The sequence below is a fragment of the Meleagris gallopavo genome, chromosome 15 (assembly GCF_000146605.3).
Source record: "Meleagris gallopavo isolate NT-WF06-2002-E0010 breed Aviagen turkey brand Nicholas breeding stock chromosome 15, Turkey_5.1, whole genome shotgun sequence".
NCBI classification, from domain to species: Eukaryota; Metazoa; Chordata; class Aves; order Galliformes; family Phasianidae; genus Meleagris; species Meleagris gallopavo.
In genome coordinates this window covers 9717663-9738464 of record NC_015025.2, presented here as the reverse complement: position 1 = coordinate 9738464, position 20802 = coordinate 9717663, and the positions used below count along the sequence as shown (strand labels likewise).

At 49.0% G+C, this 20802-nt stretch overlaps 1 protein-coding gene across 1 annotated transcript; it reads left to right on the top strand.

Annotated features, from left to right (window-relative positions):
* The first annotated feature begins 7675 nt into the window (after positions 1-7675).
* On the top strand, positions 7676-11912 carry LOC104913261 (pancreatic secretory trypsin inhibitor-like). Its single transcript, XM_010719003.3, has 4 exons — positions 7676-7825; positions 9256-9296; positions 9902-10014; positions 11752-11912. Exons 1-4 carry the CDS (start codon positions 7771-7773, stop codon positions 11825-11827), a joined length of 285 nt encoding a protein of 94 aa, XP_010717305.1. The 5' UTR covers positions 7676-7770; the 3' UTR covers positions 11828-11912.
* The last annotated feature ends 8890 nt before the right edge of the window (positions 11913-20802 follow it).

The window sequence follows — 20802 nt, the reverse complement described above, 5'->3', positions numbered from 1 at the left end:
GAGCACAGTGTTACCTAAGAGTAGGAGGACCAGAGGTCTCCTTCAGGACTTTACCCCTCCAACCCACTGCCAGCTTTCTATGTCTCGTAGCGTTCGTTCCAGTTCATGACAGTATAGCATGGCAAAGCTGGGCATCATGGTAATTACTGATGACTTACACTTCTGGCCATGTTTCTATAGAGGCTGCAATTATCATTTGAGCCTCTTTGTTGTGTCCATAAAAATCCCAGGGCTCTGGAAGGCTGGAAACTGAAGTTATGGAATCAAGGAAACTGCAGAGCCTGGATTTGATGGGAAAGGGTTCTCCTGACCAAGAGGCAGCAGAGCTGGTCAGGCTGAGGGACACGGGCAGCTGTGCATCCTCCCTGCTGCTCCACAGCCCCTTGTCTGTGGTGTCCAACACCCTCCAGGTGACAGTCTGGGTGCTCAGCTCTGCAACTCTGTTCAGCTGCATCAGAAGAGCAGAGCACAATGCTAAGGGTTATCTCAGCTAAACACATGCAGGACAGTGTGCCCAGCATCACTGCCTCAGCATCACTGAAGAAGAGCTGCCCCAAGCAGCAGTGGGGCTGCCTTCAGCTCAGAAAAAGGATGGGTTTCTTCTCCAGCTTCTCCAAGTATTTACTCCGGAAGCATAGCATGGGAACCTCAGCTGGCTTTGCACAGGAAAACCGAGTTTCTTGCTAAGGGAGGTGTGAAGCTATGAGCCAAGGGCGTCCAGAAGCTCAAGAAATAGAAAGAAATGAAGAGGATCCTGGCAGGGATAAATAAGGATAAGAAGGGAAAGCAGGCAGCAGCCACAGGCTTTGGCAGCCTCTTCCTCGTGTAGAGGAAAAAAACCCAAGTTGAAAGCTGCTTGGGAAAGAAGGTTCAGCAGTGGGTTAGTTCATCTCCTCTACCAGAGCAAAAGGAGTGCTCTGCATATCCCTGATGCTCCCAACGCCGGGCTGCAAACATACCGGGCATCAAATACAATGTCACATTTATTAGGAAGTGATTCAAGTGGAAAGCTCAGCGAGGGACACAGGGAGCTGACTACATGCAGAAATCAAAGGGAAGCCCTTGATTGAAAGGAAATGTTTAGGCACTATGTTCAAAGGCTGCCTAAATCAAAGACAAAATCCTTCTTTAATCAAGGCCATTGACCAAAGCTGAAAGCACACCGAGCCATGACGTTGCTTTTATGGCCAGGCTGCTCTCAAACCCCAGCACCCCATAGCCATGCCCTCCCACTGCCAGCTGGGACCCCAAACTGGGTCTCGTGGCACTCCAAACAAAGCAGACTTTTGGAGGGACAATAAGCAAAAGCCATCAGCAAAGGCCCAGAGCACCACGATGTCATCATTTTAACTGCCTTCAGCTTTCAACTCCTGTCTTCGAGCTCGAGCAGTCATTAAGAAGTACAGCAAGCATTAATTGGGCCTTATCTAACCTCAGCCCAACCCAAGGGTCAGCAGCAGGTTGCTGAGGTTTATCGGTGTTTAACCAACGTTTATCAGCTTTGGGGAGGTTTAACTCCTGTGTGTGGCACTGCAGGGATCCGGGAGCATTGCTTTCCCTCACTAGATAGCAGATAGGAACAATCAATACGATGATAAATGCAGATTTATTGCCGCTACGGCAACCTGAGATAGCACTAGATGCTGGCAGGGTAAAAGCTTGTCATGAATTCGATCCAAATTTATAAATGAACTCCTGAAATAACACGCCATGTGTCTCATGGTGCTTCATAGCAGTGAGGTTTCGAGGAAAAGCCAACTCTGGAAACATAAGCAGCATTTCCAACCTCCGCCAAAGTCTCCTCTCCCTTTTTTGACATGTTCAAGATCAGAGTCCAGCAACAGAAACAACATCGCCAGCTCGAACCACATCCACTACTTTTTCCTTTTCCTCCAAAAATTTCATTTATATCAGACTGCAGAAAAACTGTTCTTCTCATTTTAAAATCTCTCCGGGGCTAACAAGAAGAAATGCTGCCAGAAATGAAAGCCATGTTTCATAGTCTGAATTACTTTTCCCTTCCTTTCTGCATCCTTCTATTTTTCAATAGCTAGTTTTCCCCATATTTCTAAGAGGCTGAGAGCTCTCTGCTGGAAAACCTTGGCCTCTCTAATTGTCCAAAGCAGTGCCAAAACAGACCTAAGAGCTTCAGCCTCTTTGAGCCCCATATTTCATGGAGATCAGAAGTACAGTCATGTTTTCCTGAGTCCTGGGCTGGGGAGCAATAGCTGTGAGCTCTGCCAATGGAACCCACAGGAGTAATCAGAAATGACAAATAATTCTGGGGTTGTGATGAATGTCATTTGCAATTTTTTGTTCATTTGTTTATCAGTTGGATTCCAAAGTAATAGAAAGGAGTCTAAAAACTGAACAAGAACTTGGACATAATGTTTCCATGAAATTTAAAAAAAAAAAAAAAGAGTAAGAAATGTGAAAATGTTCTGCATTTCAGACCTCCACTGAGAGCAGCCTAAAAAAAGCTACTGGACTTGGGAACATCGGGTTAGTTAAGGACCACAGAGGGAACAGCTTCGCTTCTCTGCTGCCTTTTGAAACATTCCATGGAAAGCATTTCTTCCTTCAGTTGGGTTATGAACCTCTCCAAGGATGGGGAGTTGGGTTGGGATGACCCTTCTTGTGATTTGTCTCCATCACCACGTGTCCTTCTGCTGTACAGCTCCTGGAGGGCTCTGGTTCCATCTTCTCCCCATGACCTGACCACTGCTTCACCCACCACTGAGTAAGATCCAGCCCTGGATAATGCACATGTAGTGCTGGGTCAGATCAGTCCTGGGGTCAGACCAGACCAAATCATCCTCCAGGAGTCCGTAACCTTTAGAGGAAGGTGCCAAACCCTCCTATCTTCTTCAGCTGTGAGAAAGAAGGAGTGGGCAGGGAACTGCTCTTAGTTCAGAGAAAAGTGGAGTCTCCTTCTGGAGGAGATTGAAAGCTGCGTTCATCCAATTACTGAGCACAGCACTTAATGGCTCTGCCCTGGATTGCCCTGGCAGCTATAGGGGCAGTTGAATGTGGTGGCGGGAGGCAGAAAGGGTTTAATAAAAAAGCAATTTTACAAAGGAATTCTTTGCTTTTGGCATTTTCTGTAAGAGTGGGAAAATTATGCCATTTCCTCAAAATTGCCAAGGAAAGTGAGAAGAGCAGAACTCCGTGCTGCAGCTGCTGGGGATCTGACCCCACACGCTCCCACTGCCCATAGGCCAGGAGTCGAGCTGAGGAGCAGCAGCAACTAGTGCTGCCCTTTGCCCAGGAGCGCTGCAGGGATGATCAGGGACCATGTCTGCAAGGGACAGTGCCCTGAAGCCACTGCTGTGAGCAGGAGTGACTGCAGCTCAGAGCTATTCCTCCAGCCACTTGCCCTCACCCAGTAAAGCCACAGCAGCTGAGGGGAAAGGTTCTGGGGACTGAGCGTGGTTTGGTGTCACTGCAGCAGTGGGAGAGCAGAGGAAAATGGGCCAGGAGCTGGGCTGGGGGCTTGCCACCACACCAGGGAGTTGTGCAACTGCAGCCCAGGCAATTTCAGCTCAGTAATCCTCACTAACACATCGCCTGTCCCCATCACATCCATCCTCCTCAGGAAGCATTTGATTGGCATTCAGGCACGGCCTCTTCTGAACAACCCAAGCTATGATTTATGCGATGCCTTTGTTTTCAGACACTGTTGTCAGCAATACCCATCCGCAGGCAAAACCGCCGATGCCTGCAGATTTCCAAAGGTTGTTATCATGGCTGCGCTGCCCTTGCTGAAGGGTAACAAACAGAAGCTTTGGTAAAAGTAGAAATGATCATTTGCTAATTCTCGCCTGTGGCTATGTTCAGCCTCCTCCCCTGAAACCAAGAGCCCCAGGGACAGCACTTCAGTTCAGGAAAGAGGAGAAAACAAATTGAGGTACTGTTCTGGGCTCCAAAGAGTCTCCTACGGCTGGAGAAAATAAGCAATATTTTCACACCAGCCAGTCACAGGATCCTGCTTCCCAAACTGTCAGAGTGCTCAATATCAGAGCAACAAAACAGTTTTCTGCTTTTTCTGTTGAGCTTTAAATGGCAAGGAATCCAAGACAGAATCGCTATGGATTAAAAAATAGCCAAATTATGATGTTGGTTATTATGTTTGGTTTTGTTTGTGGGTTTTTTTTGTGGGTTTTTTTCAGGAAAAGTCATGTTTCAGTAGCATCCTCAGGATATAAGAGCAGCTGATCACTGCACAGCAGCTAGCCCTCACCTTGGTGATGCAAAGTGATTTACTCTTTCCTTCGTGCCCAATGGTAACCAGCCACATCCTCAGTTTTCCTCCAGGCATCTTCTACACTTCTCCATGGGCACCACCATGTCCTTCTCAGGGGGTGAGCACACCCATGGGCATGCCACGAGGGTGCTCACCTGCCCTGTCTTCACCAGCTGCTTACAAACCCAAACTGGATACCATAGTCAAGATCTCCATGCTGCAAAGCTTAGGCCTGCAAGCTCCATGCCTGGCAAACCGGTCAGATAACAGAGCTTTAGGGAACTGGACCCATGAGAGCTTTGGCCGTCTTGGGAAGTTTCTCTTTAACACCTCTTGGGTTCCCATCTGCACCAGCCTTTCTCCAGCCTCCACCCATCCCACATCAAGCTCTGCCATCATAACCTTTTACCTCCCTGTTCCCAGGCACCAGCACTGCAAGAGCAGCTCTGCTTTTGTTTCAGCCCATTCCCTCTCTCAGCTTCAGAGGAAGACTGGAAAACGTGAACCACCCCAAATGAGTCTGTTGGTAAATGCCTTTCTTTTCAAGGGGGGTAAAAACCATTTGCAGTTCCTAAGCTCTGATTCATAATCATCTGGACCTGGTTTGTGATCTTTGAATGCTTTTGACTCGTGACTCTGCTGCAATTCCCCAGAGCACTGGTGGTTTTTCCCAGTAGATCAAACCTTTATCAACAAGCAATTTCCAGCCCTGATGCAACAAGTTCTCCTCCAGCTTGTCATGGATGGGCCATCCCAGGGAGATAGGTAGGCTCCCAAATATTTTGTTCCTCTTCAAAGTAATTTTTCATTTATTTGCAACATTATCTTGCATTTAAAAAACAAATAAAAAAAAACTTGAAAGTGCTCTGATTTGGCCAAAAGGTGGTGCAGATATCCCACCTGCAAAAAGGGGATCATCTCTTCCTGCTGATCTACCCAACAGTAGACCTGGTGGCTCAAAGTATCCATCACTGCTTCCCCAGCTGTCCCTACAGGAGCCTTCTGGAAACCTGGACAATCCAGCAAAAGGCTTTGCAGAGCTCCTCTGTCCCACAGTGAATATGGTAGCCAGCATCCAACATGGTGACTGCCCCAGTCCAGCCCCTGCTTGGAGCTTGCCTGTCCTCCCCGTTTCCCCATGCTGGGGGCTGTGCTCAGCAAGTCACACCGCATGCCTGACTCATTTTTCTCTACTCCTCCAGCTGATGTGTTTGGAGGAACACACTGCTCTGACAAGGTGACACATCCCAAGAAAGCCCACACTGCTGAAGACACCTCCCTGCTCCCTCTACCAGGAGCACCCAGCGCCATAGCAGCTAACAGCTCTTTTTCATCCCTCCCTGCTCAAATCAGCCCTGAGCATTTCTGTTTGATTTTCCAGAGAGATGTAGGATATATGTCAATCAGACGAGCCCTGAAATCCCACATTTTGAAGGCATCTTACAAACATACAGGTGTCAGTAGAGGCGTTTGGGAAAGAAGGGCAATTGCTAACAGAGAAATTGCATTAAAAACCTTGTGCTTGAGTGCAGCAGCGTTAGCACCCTATGTTGTCCTCCATTTGGCAGAGGCAGCTGCCCCTGAAACAGTTGGTTTGGCTCCATTTGTTGTGGAATAACCAAGTTCAGCTCATTGTCTTGCATGATGTGGAGTTTCTTCTACACATTTCAGTAGTAAAACAAACAATCTCAAACAGCTCTGGGAAGGGTCATTAACATGAAGTTAAGTCACTGCAAATCCAGCATGAGCTTAAGCAATCAGAGGATGAGAAGTGTCCAAGAGGCAGATGGTCCCTGCTTTGATGCATCTGGCTTTCAGAGGAAGGAAAGATGAAAACTACAGCATCATACATACCTGCAGTACGTATGGAACCAATAGTTCTCATCTGCAGATCAGCTTTTGTAAACACTGAGGATTTACCCACCAAAATCAAGTTTGGAAATGTGCCTGAATGTTTCCAAGGAATCTGAGAAAAGATATTTCTTTTTCTGGACAATCAAAACTATCACATTTCCTGGCTACAGTGAGATTCTCTAAACTGGAAAATGTGCAAACATGTTTTACTGTGAGTGGGCACATCCCAAACAAGGATAATCAGAGAAACTCTTTTCAGCACTGCTCTATTTACATATGTTAAAGACTGAAGAGGAAAATTTTATCCCCAGTTGGCCTGCCATAACCATAAACACCCTTACGAAGTCTTTTTTCAGCTTTGGGAAGTGACACCTATTGGCACTGTCTGCTTTACTGGAGGAGCAATAGGGACAGCGATGGACTGAAATGAACGTCTTTCATCTCCAACAAATGGCCATACCTCACCCCTCAGAGATTAATACTTTGTCCCAGGCACCCAAAGGGCTTCTGCCTGCCCGCAGAGATTCACCAAGCACCCAACCTGGCTGCTCACAGAAGCTGAGGGGGTCACACCCAACACCAGCTTTAAGTAATCCATTAATGAAATGCAAAATGCCATCCAGAGTAGTTCTTACAGAAAATGGTCCTAGGGAGAGCAGAGGGAAACCTAAGTGAGAGCGGAAAAAGTCTCCATCTCTGTGTAAACAATCTCACAGGGGACGTTTTTGGCAAGTGAAGCATCCTCCAGGGCTGCATTTGGATTGGGGTCTCCCTTGGACAGCAGGGCAGCTGCCTGAGCTGAGATTTCTGTCTCACAAACAGCTCCTTGAATTGCTCTTGGCATTGACTTTTTCTGCTCAGCTAATTAAAAATCTGTCTTTGAGTCATAAGCCCCCATTAGTAATAATTTGCTTTGCACTTCTCCAGTGATTTATGGCTGAGATATCAAAGTGCTTTAGAAACATTAATTAATCCTTCTAATACCCAAGGGACTGATCCACTGTCTGCAGCGCACCACTGCAGGAGTAAATGCAGGAGATCCCCAGGGCTCACTGGAGCCCGCAGGCAGGGAGAGGGGCATGGAGCAGCACCCGAGCCAGCCAGCTCACTTCAGCCTGCGACCAGAGAGAGGGGCAGGCAGAATCACAGCTCTACACGTGCAGCCGCAGGAAGCCTGAGGCACATACTGGCTCTCTGTCCTCCAGCAGCGGTTCCTGCTGCTGTCTCCATCTGTCAGGGCAGAACCTGTTACTGTGACGGCCGTGAGCCCTGCAAGTGGCAGTGGCAGAGCTGGTCATCAAAGCTGTACACTCATGGCAAGGGGAATCCAGTTCATGTGGGCGTTCCCTTGCTTTTCTGACCATTTCTCCAGCCTGGCTCTTGTACAATGCCATTTCTTCCCTGCAGCCCCATGCACAATATTTGACTCCAGGATTGTGACCGCCATTGGCACTGGAGGCTCTGATCCTTGTGCCATTTGCCACCTGGTGTTGTCCCTGTACTTTCACTGTTGTCATCATGACACTGTGGGGTGGAGCCGGCCATGGAGGGTGGTGCCAGCGATGGGAAAGTATAAAGGTCTCTGCACAGGCGGCTGGAGATGGCATCTCAGCGATCCAGAGCGGTGTCCTCTGTTTCCTCTTTGCTGTCTCCAGTCGAGCATCACCTTGACCATGAAAACAAGTGCTGTTTTCCTGCTCCTCTTCCTAGCAATCGGCTTCACCCAAGGTGAGTGCAAGATTTTGCTTAGGAGCCATTTCATTTCCTCTCCCTGCTCCAGCTCCAAGCCTGCTGCGTGGGAAGGCGAGCCTGGGAACAGGCCGGCTGTGCTGCGGCCTTGCTGCTGGGCAGTGAGCAGCAGTGCTCCCCACAGAGTGCTGCAGTGTCAGCGGGCACTAAAGCAGTGTCTGCAAGCAAGCCTAGAGAAGTTTTAAAGGTGCTCGACTCCCATTGAGCGGAGCTGCTGGGCTGACACTCTTCCTGTGGGGTTGGAATTCAGTTGGATTTCTAGGACGGTGCAATTCTTTTAGAATAAATAGGTGTTATTCTAGTTGTAAAGAAGTAAAATCAGAAAGACAGGAAACAAATCTATAGAAGGAAAAATGCAGTTCTTGTTTCCAAAGTCAATGTTTAAGCCAACTGTTTTCAAAATCCCATATGGTGCAGAGGGATGAGAACATTAGTTGTTGCTGCTCTCCAGGTCCCGCTCACCGGGGATTTCTGCATTAGCAAGTTCATTCCCAATGCTTCTGAAGCCAGCCCATCATCCTTTTTTCTGTGCTACGGTTGCCATTGCAGAACAGTTTGAGCACAAAGCATGGCCTCCTTTTATATGAACCAAGCACGTACAGAGCCACAGCTCCTGGGACTGGACTGGTGCTCATTCAGAGTAAAACCCCTCAAGCACAGAAGTGTGAATACCAGATCCTCAGCAATAAACCACCCTACAGATCCACTGCTATTGGGCCACACTGACTGGATGTAGATGCAGTCTAAATGCTTTGAGTAGGTGAGTTCTGGATCTACGTGCAACCCAAAGCCATCTTCCCAGTACTCCTTTCTGCCAGATAGATTGAGGCTGTTTTTCAAAACAACCCACCATGTGTTCTACCCACAGCATCCCAGCCATCAGCTCAGGGCCAGCTTCTCCATGGAAAAGGCCAACAAAGTCACAGCTTGCTCCCACCAGCTTTGGTGTGAGACCTCAGGGTCCAGCATTTCTCCTTCTAGTAGAGACCAAGTTGCCTTTTGCTCTGTTTCCTTGTGGTTCAAAACCACTGACACCAGAAAATTCACCTCAGATTTACTCCAGGAGCATTCCAGCACCAACAGAAGTTTCTCATTTGTCCATGAGCATGTTATAAAAGATAACAAAAGCCACCTTTGCTCCCTGACAGATGGAACAAACAGCATGGAAAGTCACAGGGTGCACATCTGGCCTTGAAAGGAATTGCATCATCGTGCACTTTCTGCTGAGGGAAAGAAGTAAAATGGGAAAGATGCAAAGGAGGGAATTATATGCTGGGCCTTTGAAAGGGCAAAGCTCTCAGAGTGAAGACACACGGTCCTCAGGCTGAAGCATTTTGTTGGGACCCCTAGAAGCTACCCTGAGTGAAGCAAGGTGCTAAGGTGTCTTTTCTCTCTACATATTTCTCTAGGCAATGCTGAGCCTGACGGCGCTGCTGGCCAAGGAACAGAGGTGAAGGCTCCGGTTTCTTTGTAGCATGAGGATATGGACAACTCTGGGGAGTGAGCACTAATCCATGCACTGGGGTTCCACACTTGCTATATACAGTGAAGTAACATGAGCTGCTGGGCTGGAATGCACGCTGGTGCCTGCAAACCTCCTTCTATCTGCTGCACCACAGCCAAATCCCAGGGATGGTACTGGCTTTTCTTTGCATTTTCCCACACTCAGCAAAGGGAAACTGTTAACAAAGAGCTGAATGTTGCTGTTACCTGCCAAGAGAAGAACAAAGCTCCCATTACTCTTCAGCTTCTCAGTGTGAGGGCAGGTATTCTTGCGGCCATAGAAAATAAAAACTGGGGATAACATGATCAGACATTGCCTGTGGAGCATTACTTGCTCTGTGTTGGCACTGCCGCAGGTGTGCAGGAGCGTCAGGTGGAGTTCAACTGCAAAGGGATGTCGACACAGTTCCAGTCAGATCATGGCAGAGTGCTAAGCAAGCTGGGATGGGTTACCAAGACATACAAAACATGCACATTGCTGGGAACGCAGAGCATCTGTGGTAAACTGAAAGAATGTTTGATATTCTCAGAATTTCTCTTTCCTGTCTCCAGGCAGCATGTGGCAATTACGACGTAAGGAAAGGTTGTACGAAGAACTTTGACCCCATCTGTGGCACAGATGATGTCCTGTATAGCAACGAGTGCTTGCTGTGCGTTCAGAACATGTGAGTATCCAGGCCTCCTCCGAGCCTAAATACCTCGCAGATGATGACACCGGGATTTCCTAGACAGCAGGCTGTCTGCATGCAGCTGGGTGGAGCATGGGCACGAGCCCAGCACATCTGCCACACATCTGGCCTCCCGCCGAGGCTGCTCAGAGCATTTCTTGCTGTGAAATAGGGCTGCAGGCTGTGCCTCGCAGAGCCCATCTGCCCACACACCACGATCAAATGGCCAACATCTCCCCACACCTGCAGCTGCCGTGGCTCAGGCTGTGCTGGAGGCTGTCCAGAAGCTCAGACAAATGGCAAAACCTGCAAAGCCTGCCCGGATTTCACATGCAGGCAGAGAAGCGTTTGTTCAGGTGGAGGAAATACTCCGCTTTTCACACCAGCAGTTTACAGCTGAGCTCTGCTTTCTGTCTTCTCTGCATGTGAAAGGCTACAATTTGCTGTGGATATTTTTAAGAATAAGCCTTTATTTAATCTGTGCTGGTGCCAGATTGCAGAAGGCTGGGACCAAAAGCCAGTGAAGTGTCTGGCAAGACTTGATTCATTTCATCTATCTTGGGCCCTAGGTAATTCTGAGTATATTTATATATTGCAAGTGCTCCATGGCAGACAAGTGAGGGAATTACTTCCAACTCAATGCTATTAAGTACTTGAAAATCTCTGTTGGGAAGAGTGAGTCTGTTCCATAAGCAAGTGCTGCAGTCTGCGGGGCTAAGGGAGCTTCACACTGGCTTTCCCTGCTGGGTTTGGGGTGACTACACTCACCTGCCATCAGCAAAGACATCTCCAACAGGAGCTCAGATTCCAGTCCCTGGATGAATGGAGCTGTGGAGCCAAATTCTGTTTTTTTTTAGAGCACTGTCAGCTGCAATAACAAGGAACAGAATCCAGATCACCAAAGAGCCTGGATGAGAACTGTTGGTCTGGCTGGCCCCTGTCCTTCATTAACCCAGGCTCCAGCTCCATAGTCTGTTCTTTTACACTTAAAGAAAATGCAGTAGGGCAGAGAGGTGCCGAGCAGGATCTCAAATGAAGGCTCTGCAGTTAATGACACGGCGCGGCCGTAATGACCATGCTGGAAGCCAGCAGCCCAGCACCAGCTGCCGGCTGCATTGTGCAGCAGATGGGGGTGGGAGGTTCGTCAGACACAACATCGTTAGGGCCTTGGCCAGAAACCAGGAGAGTGAGGAAGGCTTCGAAGCCACATGAGAGGGAGCGATGTGACATCAAGGGCTCCACGTCTCCTTGGTGCAGAGCACAGCTTTGGTGGAGATGGGGATCTCCATGGTCATGGGGGGGAAAGCGAGGGGTGCCAAAAACATTTTCCTTATTTTTGATACAGAAGCAGTCACATGGGAAGCTGGGAGCAGGCCCAATCCAAGCAAGGTGGCAGACATTTGTCTGCAAAAATTCACGCAAAGAAAGTCATAACCTTCAGCATCTCCAGCCAAACAGGCATTGGAGGTGATTGACATTGGTCCTGCAGCAAGGAGGTGAACTGTTCTGCCCGGAGGCACTGGGAAGTGCCAGCTCTCTGCTTATTGGTTAATTAATATTAACCTATGCCCATGGTAACCTTGAACTCTCTGTCAAGAGTATGTGGGCTTACTTAAATGTAACGCTTAAAGGAAGAATTAAGCAGTATTTTCACTTCTATCCTCATCCCTTGAGCCAGGCTCTTTGTGTCAGGGGCTTAAAGGCATCCTCTGGCACTTTTAACCTCTCTTCCAGGCAAAGACACACTAACGTGCGCATAAAGAACAGGGGAAAGTGCCAAGAGCCCTCTCCACGCTCCAGCTCCGCTTGAAATTAAAGGCACAGCTGTGATAGAGAAGATGGCATGAAGGCATTCCTCATCTCTACAAACTACAAATAAACTGGAAGCATGACAACTGCTCACGCTGGGATTTCTCATAAACACAACACACCCCTTTCCCCAACATTTAAAACACCTTCCTGAAAAACATGGGGAAGTTTGGTAACATCCACACAGAGTACTGATGGAGCCCCAGGGGAAAGTCCAGGTCATTCCCAAGAAGAGCATCAGGCTTTTGGTTTACCAAGGAGTCTCTCTATAGCATCAAGAATCCCGTTTTCCTAAACTTCCCATAAGGGATATTTTAAGCATCCTCATAACTTTCAGTGACGTTTGCTAAAAGCAAGGCATCAAAGCCCTCACTCCAGGGCTCTGCCAGGACAAGAGGTCCAACGGGTCCCCTCGGTGGTGGCAGATCTGCCATCTCCATGCAGCTCAGTGGAGCACTGGCCCTGAGGGTACGGCCACTCGGTGCCCGAGAAAGACAATCAGTCCGCAATTTTTCCAGGGGGTTAAAGAGAAAGAAAGAAAAAAGGCTTTTCCTACGGCGGCCCCGCTGCTCCCCCAAAGGCTGGCACCCCGTGAGCAGGAGCTGCTGCGAGGACGGGGCCGGGATGCGGAGGGAGGAGGTTTGGGCGCTGGAGGCCGCTGTTGCTCCGCGGAGCCGGACCGGGGCCGCAGCTGGAGGCCGGGGCAGCCCCGGGAGCGGGCACGGCGAACCGGCACAGCCCGGCGGGTCCCGCGGGCCGGCGGGGATCCGGTCCGCTGCGCGTCCTCCGGCCCGGCGGCCACAGAGTACCGGTACATCTGAGCAGGGCTCGTTACGGGCTGGAGCATCTTGGTGTTCCTCGCGAATCACAGCCCTCGAACAGATGTCTGGCTGTCTTTTGAGCAAATCAAATGCTTTGTTCTTAGCAAATCCTGAAATTCAGTTTGGTTAGAAACATCTGCTTAAGTCCTCTTTATGTCCTTAAGAGTTCTCTTCTTTGAAGAGGTGGCTGATGCATTAAAAAAAGTGCATGATCAGGCTGAGAAGAAAGCTCCAGCACTCACTTGAAATGACAGATGCAGCCAGATGCAGCCGGGGGGTGGGGGGATAGCAAAGCACCTCTTCCCAGGTCTGCCAGCAAGTCTGCGGTCAAGGGAGAGATGAAAAACAGCTCACTTTGCACCTATGTAAAATTAATGCACTGAAGGAGGAAGCCCCAAATGCACTCAGGAGCACATACTGCATCTATGCCTTTGCTCAAAGGGGATACTGGAAGCCTACCTCCCTCAGCTGGGATCTTTCTAATTCTGCTGCATCATGAGGGATGGAGCACAGCATTTACCTTAGAGCTCTCTGCAGCTGGGGGGTAGGAAGGCAGCCTGGGCCCCATGTTGCTCACTCACTGCTCCTGGACTTTGTGGCATGGTCAAATCCAGCTTAGCGGTCCAGATTGGTTCCTTCCACCCAGACAGCACTACTGAGGTTGCGCTGAGGCCAACTAATGCTGAGCAAAATATCTTTCCTGTTCATGTCTCTTCTGGGAAGCATCATCCAGTACTAGCCAAGAGCATTTGCTGATGGAGTGAGGTGCTGTCCAAGCTTACAAAATAGGGGTGATGTTGGCCAGATGGCTGAGCAGCGTTGCATCTCCCCAGGCGCTGTTCTGACAAGGACTAGGATTTCTGCTAAATGTCAGTCACATCCATTTCACAGCATATCCATTTCAGGCTTGAGATCAACGAGCAGTAACAGAGGACCAAAGGGCTTCCCTGCACTATGGGCAGACCTGGTGGCAGTCTCTCAGAAGGGACCGCCTCCAGCCCACATCCCACTTTTGGTTTAAACAAACCTCCGTCAGGGCTTGCTATTGGGGTGGGAGTCCTTCAATACAGTGTCATACTCTGGTCAGTACCTCCAAAGCAGGCCTGGGAGCAGCCTCAGGGAGGTGACAGTGACAATGGCCAGGCAGCCAGGGACAGATGGCCCTGGGCAGCATTTGCTGATTGATTTCTTACAACTCAGACTTTTCTGCAAGCAGAAATTCTGGAGAAATCCAGCTAAGGAAACCCTCCCCACATCAACTCCAATAATGCTCCACAGGGAAATATTTATTCCTATCATTGATGGCATCTGACTTTATAATGTCATGATAACAAACTGCTAAGTCAAGATAAGAACAGCAATGAGGAATTTTAAAGACACAACACTTCATCCGAGCAGAAGCTCTGGAATTTTGTTAGTTTCCAAATATTTCTGTTGGAAAGAGGCAGCATAGGCACAGTCTTCATCCACTGCAGCCTTCCCCAGTACAAAGTTTAACCAAGTTTCCAACATCAGGCTTGCTTTTCTGTTCTGAAAATAAGCAGAGCCTTTCTGCAGTGTCCCTGCTGCAGCTGCCGGGGGCACTCTGCAGGATGTGTGCCACTCCAAGAGACGTTTTCATTCAGGGAGCCACACTGAACCCATTTTGGAAAGCTGGCGAGAGGAGGTTCCTCTTTGCAGAGGCTGAGCAGGAAGTGGGCTGAAGTACAGGTTTTTCCCAAAACGTAAGCACGTGACTAGTTGTGTGAAGGAATACCACCAACAGAAAACCACAAGTCATGTCCTTCCCTGCACACCACGGTGTGATGATGCCCACAACTCTTGGTGGGTGCTGGAAGCTCTCTTTTCCTGGCAGATGATACTAACACAGCCCAAAGCCACAAAGACATCAGGCCAGTGCAAGTGTCCAGCTTGCAGGTTGCAAATGTCATTCTCAGGGAACAAGAAGTGATGCATGAATCAGAGATCCCTAGCAGCCCTCTTTCCTGAAGTCAGCATCCATGCTGGGGAAGGGGAATAACAGCCTGCCCTGCAGAAGGAGGGTGCTCCCTATGTCCCCTTCCAATGTCCTCACAGGCACAGAGGTGCTGAAGCCCAGGGGTATGATCCCAAGGGCCAGGTACTGGCTGAAATGCAGGGGACAAGCAGCAGTAAGATGACAAACGCCTGATGTAAAGCAAGCTAGAACAAGCTGCTCCAGACCCAGCCAGACACTAAACAGCTTCAGCTTCACTGCAGTTTCTATTAAGCTGAAAGCATTTCTGAATGCCCCAGTGCTCAGACAGGATAGGAATGTTGCAGACATGGAGCAGAACAGCTGCACCAGCAGCTCCCCTCTGACTGCAGACCTTAACCCTACCACCCTATTCCACAGCCATTGCCCTGAAGTTTCGGTGCTCAGCAGCAGCTACCAACATGCCTGAGAGTTCTGCAGCTGCCCACACTGCCTATGGGGACGCTGCCCAACAGCACAAAAGAGATGAGCACAGCAGGTAAACTACAGCAGAGTTCAAGGGCAAGGTCTTTCCCTGAAAAGATTGTTTGAAAGATTAAAGACAATGTGGCTCAGTCATAGGAAATGTCCTATTGTTCCTGCTGTTCCTTCTTAATCTGGATTGACAAATAGCCCCCAGCGCTGGGAAAGCAAAGCAGCTACCCATTTACTACTTCCCCAAAAGTTACTAGGAAAAGTCATTCACATCTGCATACGCAGAAGCAAACAAGCATTTTCTGGTCCCACTTTTGGCACAAGCTTTCCATCCCAACTCAACTCCTTTTACAGATAATTCCTGCCTCAGAGGCAGCTAATTATCCACAATGGGAAGTCTATACTTTCCAGCTCTCTTGAAGGCAAAGCACAGGCTTTGACCTAAATAGGACATCAGGACCAGGAAACATATATTTAGAGCTGCATAGCAGAGCTGTCACTCTCAGAAATAAAGCTCATGAGAGCAAGGCCTCCTGCCGTAACCAGTCCTGACAGTGGAAGTTTCCCATGGAAAGAAATTCTCATCACCGGGGGCTTTGGGTGGGTCATGCAGCTCCCTGGTGTGGAAAGCGCACAGCTTTCAGGTTCTTGGGTTTCATCTATGTCTGCAGTTCTCACCTGTTCCTGGAAAATCCAGTCCCTAGGACAAGAGGTAATGGCCTTAACTTGCACCAGGGAAGGTTCAGCCAGGTTGGATATTAGGAAGCATTTCTTCTCAGAGAGAGTGGTGAAGGTATTGGAACAGGCTGCCCAGGGAAGTGGTGGAGTCACTGCTTCTGGAGGTGTTCAAGAAGAGGGTATATGGGGCACTGAGTGACATTGTCTGTGGTGGCCATGATCATGGGTTGATGGTTGAACAAGTTCATCTTGGTGGTCTTCACAGTTCTATGAAAACACTGCCTGAATGACACACCAAAATGCAAGCACAGGAACGAGCTCCAGAACCAGGTCATCAGGGACTGCACATGCTGGAAACAGCAGGATTGCCATCCTGAAACCTTTAATGCTTCCTCATCTGAAACCCCTGGGCACACATAATAGCCAGCAGAGTGGAAGCCAGAGATGCTCAGCACGATGCTCAGGTGGCCCCTCCAGCCTGCCATGGTACACCAGCTTCCACTGAGGGAGCATGAAGGCTGTTCTCTGTTGTTGCTGAAAGCATTTAAGTTTGAAGAGTCCTCCCAGAAGCTCCTTGACTCCCTGACCCTGAGAAATGAGCCAGAAACCAGCCTGGGACACAGAGAGCCGTCACAAAACTGTTTCAATTCAGCCAAGAGGCGGAAAGGAACCTCGGAGGACGACTAAAAATATCCCTGCCAACTCGTACTCTGGCACTGTGCCTAATTGGGCACTGCCCACATCGGGAGCAGATCTTCCTGTGAAAACCCGACGCTGTGCGGCTTCGCTGGGCAGGCTGCAGGTGGGAGCTGACAGCAACACCTGCCCCTGGATAGCCGGGATGGGAAACGTAAGGAGAGCGGCAGGAGGCATAAATGTAATTTTCTCTTTCTCTGATCGAGCGTGCTGAAGAATAGCTTGCCCATGTTAAGATAGTGTGAATCCACTTTGTCAATATATAGAAATCACGAGGCTGTTGTGCCAGTCAGGGCAAGAGGTTTTATTTCTAGACTGTCAAGGGAGACAGAATTCTTTAGAAAAATCAATGACATTCAAATGAGGACATTGGAATGGCTGTTCCAGCCCCAAAGGCCCACTAGGCAGGTACTGCGCTTCCGGCACATGTCCTCTACCAGGAGGACATGGCTGCACAGTTCCCTGGGGCACCACATGAGAGACACACAGTGATGTGAATGGCACGAGTCACTGCCATCCTCCCTCTTGCTCCCTCTGACCTCCAATCAGGCAGCCTGCGAGGTCTGGTGGTGGACCTGAGAGCCTGGCAACCTCAACTGGAGGGCTTGGCCAACGTCTTGTCTAGCATGACCGAGGGGACCGTGGTCTCACTGGCAGAACCAGGCCTTGGAATTACAGCCCCATTGCTGGCTCTGACCTCGTCTGACGGTAGCCCAGGCATTGAGTCCTTCCAAAATACAATCAACAGCCACTCCATCGCTCTAATATCATGGTAATAGCCATAAATTAATGCAGAGTTAGAAAATAAAGCTCGAAGGAGCCTAAGGAAGTCACAGCACAGCTAACTGTAGCAAATAAATTCTTTTCAAAGGCTTCCAGTAATGGAATTTCTACTGCACCTAAAAACCATTTCCCAGCATCTGTGTCTTTCTGGTTTGGCTTATATTCATGACATCTTCTCCTCGCCATGAGAGACAGAGGAAGAAACATTTTCTTCCTCTTTTCAGTAGCTTTTTATACATTTGTTGAGCTTCACATTCCTCCTGTTTTACCTGTCTTCAGTAAGCAATTTTCTTTCTTTCCATCTCTCCTTCTAGGCTGGATTTTCTCTCCTTCCTACGGCTCTCACCCTAATCCAAACCTGAAATCTGTAGCTGATTCTTGGGGCTGGCTTCATCGAGCCATTTCTACCGGCATTCTATAGGAGGTCTCTGATCTGGAAGTACCACCACCCATTACATAGAGTGGTTCTTTGGCATTTCTGCTTCACTGATGCACCACACCAACCATTTCACCTTACAGCTCCCAAACTCCATCAAACTTTGTTCTTGCTCACAACTGCTCCTTTCACATCCCAAAAGCCCACAGGGCTCCCAAAGCCTCACAGTGAGCCCTGGTGATACCTGGCTCTTCCAGCTCCTCGGCACACATCTCCACTAACAGACCCTGCCTCGCTGCAGGCCTGAGCAATCACTAGCTGCAACACAGCCTTCATTTCTAGTATTTGTAAATATTTTCTGAACTTTTTTTTTCTCCCCTTCTTAAGAATCTTAAAACTAGGTCACAAAGAACAACTGGGATATTTATGAATCAGATTTGCCTTTGGCTTTTTTTGATCAAGAATGCTATTAATTGGCTCAGCTGTCAACATCAGGACTAACTTAATAAATGCCTGACATTTCAGTCATTAATCTCCAGAATGCATACTTCTCCTTCCAGTGCTGACGTGTTTATGTAAAGATTCTCTAACCTTGGTGCTTCCATGCTCATCCCAGACCACAGGAGGGGAATTCAGCTCTTTGTCCATAGCCATCAGCCTCCTGCAGCTCCAATCCCAGGGTGGCAGTGGGGCAAAGCTGGGGTCAGCAGCAGTTTTGCTCAGAGACAATGGCTGCCTTCCCTTGTGCAGCCTAATGCCACTGCAGAGCTGTATATTTTGCTGTTACTTTTGGACAAACCTACTCTGCAGAGAAATTCCAACTACAAGAGTCAGCGGTTGGGTTATAGCAGTACCCGCTGAGGCTCCAGAGATGGTGGACAGCAGGAGAGGACAGCCACAGCCTTGCACACTGCAGGTCACAACAGCAAGCTGGTCCTTGGCCATCTCTGTGCAGTGACATGCTCAGGTTGTCTAAACTTTACTCTCACCCTGGCTTGATGTGCTCTGTGTTTGGGGTTCTTTTTTCTTTTTTTTTGTACCATGTGGCAGCCTAATTACAGTCATTACATTGCCTCAAACTATTTCAAAGAAGTTGCTACATATAATTACGTGCATGTAAGTGAGAATAACACCATGGCAAGCCCCACGGCACACACACATGCCAGAGAGAGCTGCCTATGCTCCCCAACAGAGCCAAAAGGCAACAATTGCAGCACACTCCCAACCCAAAATGACCTTCCAGCAGTATGCTGGGTCCATCACCTTCACCCCACAGTCACAGAATGGCTTGATTTGGGAGGGTAATCCTTAAAGATTACCAAATTCCAATTCTCCGCTGTGGGCTGGCTGCTCAGGGCCCATCCAACCTGGCCTTGGGCACCTCCAGGGATGGGGCACCCACAGCTTCTCCGGGCAGCCACAATGCATGTCAGAACCTGTGCACTGCTACATTAGCAGAACTGGAACAACTCCTCTGGCAGTGCCACCTTAGCAGGTAGCCATCCCCCCCAAAACCATAGCAGACTGATTTCCAGCAGACCCATGGTGTGCACATTATCCATGGAAGAGACACCAAGGAGCTAAATTCCTGGAAGTGTTTATTATGATTGGCCACTCTCACACAGCCCAACAGGCTCCCACCATTCCTAATGAGAACAACATTCAGTCACACGTTGGCACAGCTCACAGCCGGCTGCTCCCTGGGGAACCCAGGCATCGGCAGCACATGGCAGAGCAGAACAGGTTTTCCTGGCTCAACCTGTCCCAATCAGATCACAGTAACATACTGGGCTGCTCCAGATAGAAAACCAGCAGGGAAGGGTCTGTGTGCCACACAGTTGTGCACGCAATGTAGATGAGGGCCCTTGGGGAGCACCGTGTGCTCAGCCCAACAGAACCCATGAAAACTCCATCCTCCTAGCTCCAGTTCCAAGATTTCTTTCTTTCTTTCTTTCTTCATTAGAGATCTAGGGGCCAAGCTCGGATCCTGTTTTCACAGCCATGAGCACTGTCCCATTTCTTTCCCACTTCTCCATTATTCAGCAAACCCTCAGCAGGGTCCCGCTGCCTCCGCAGCCGCCTTGCCGCTGCATGCCCTGCTAAGGAGCGCCGCTTTGTTATGCAAAGGAGTACAAAGAGTCCCTTCTGTGCGGCAGCAAGCAACACAAACATTTCCTAAATGAGACCAGCCAAACCCAAAGGCAGATACCAATTCAGTCTTCCAATTCGAGAGACCGAAATTATTCCACCACACGCTTAGCTGCCAGGAGTTGTGCAAATGCTTTAATGAAGTCTGGACTGCACCAAGGCGAGGACATCAAATTAATTCCCAATGATCTTTGGTACAAAAGGAGTCCTTCATCTATCTCTCCATTCAAGTTTCTTGTTCTGGCTCCTTTCTCTTTTGGAATTAAGCAATTACAGGGTAAGAAGTAAAACCAGCAAAAAGAGCGTGAGAGAAAACCCCTCCAGCAGAGCAGGGGGAGCACAGGCAAGAGGTGGATGTACAGAGGCTGCTGCCCAGCACAGCTGAGTCAATTAGAGTTCCACCAGCAGCAAACTGACTTAGCAAAAGCATATAAACCAGCTGGCCCTGAAACTAGGTTTGCTCGTGTCCCCTTCACAAATACCAGATAGCCTTGGGAGTGCACACGCACTGCAGTCATTATGCAATTAGGGCTTCCTCTGTCAGTGTCACAAAGGCCATAGCTGGAGACAAGAAAATGCCTTCTGTTCCCAGAGGGACAAGCAGGCACGTGGCATTTGCATGGAAGATATCCATGTCTCAACACTGTCAGTCTGCTTCACTGGGGCTGCTGTCCCCACAGCCACATGTGCTCTCACAGGGGATGACAGCAGCCCAGGCTGGGACCGAAGGCTGACTGAACCCATCTCTTGCAGCACTGCTGGTTCATCACAAAACGGGTAGAATCCTCCCTGCAACGAGTGACTCAAAAGAGCTGTGCCTAATAGACCATCCATCTCATTGACATCTGTTTTGGCGTCTTTGACTGTTTCAAATCCCACTTATATCTGTGTAACAACCAAGATTACACCAGTCACAACCGCCATACAAACATCTCTATTACTGTCTGTACACTGGAAACACGACTTTTTTTTTCTTTTTTTAATTTCCCCTCTTTTCCTGTTTCTAATGCAACCCTGGCAGCACATTACACCAAGGCAGGAGGGTT

Coding starts and splice junctions, on each gene's coding strand:
- LOC104913261 (XM_010719003.3), top strand. CDS start 7,771: ATGAAAACAAGTGCTGTTTTCCTGCTCCTCTTCCTAGCAATCGGCTTC. Junction 7,826..9,255: donor AGCAATCGGCTTCACCCAAG/GTGAGTGCAAGA, acceptor ATATTTCTCTAG/GCAATGCTGAGCCTGACGGC. Junction 10,015..11,751: donor TTGCTGTGCGTTCAGAACAT/GTGAGTATCCAG, acceptor CCTCTCTTCCAG/GCAAAGACACACTAACGTGC.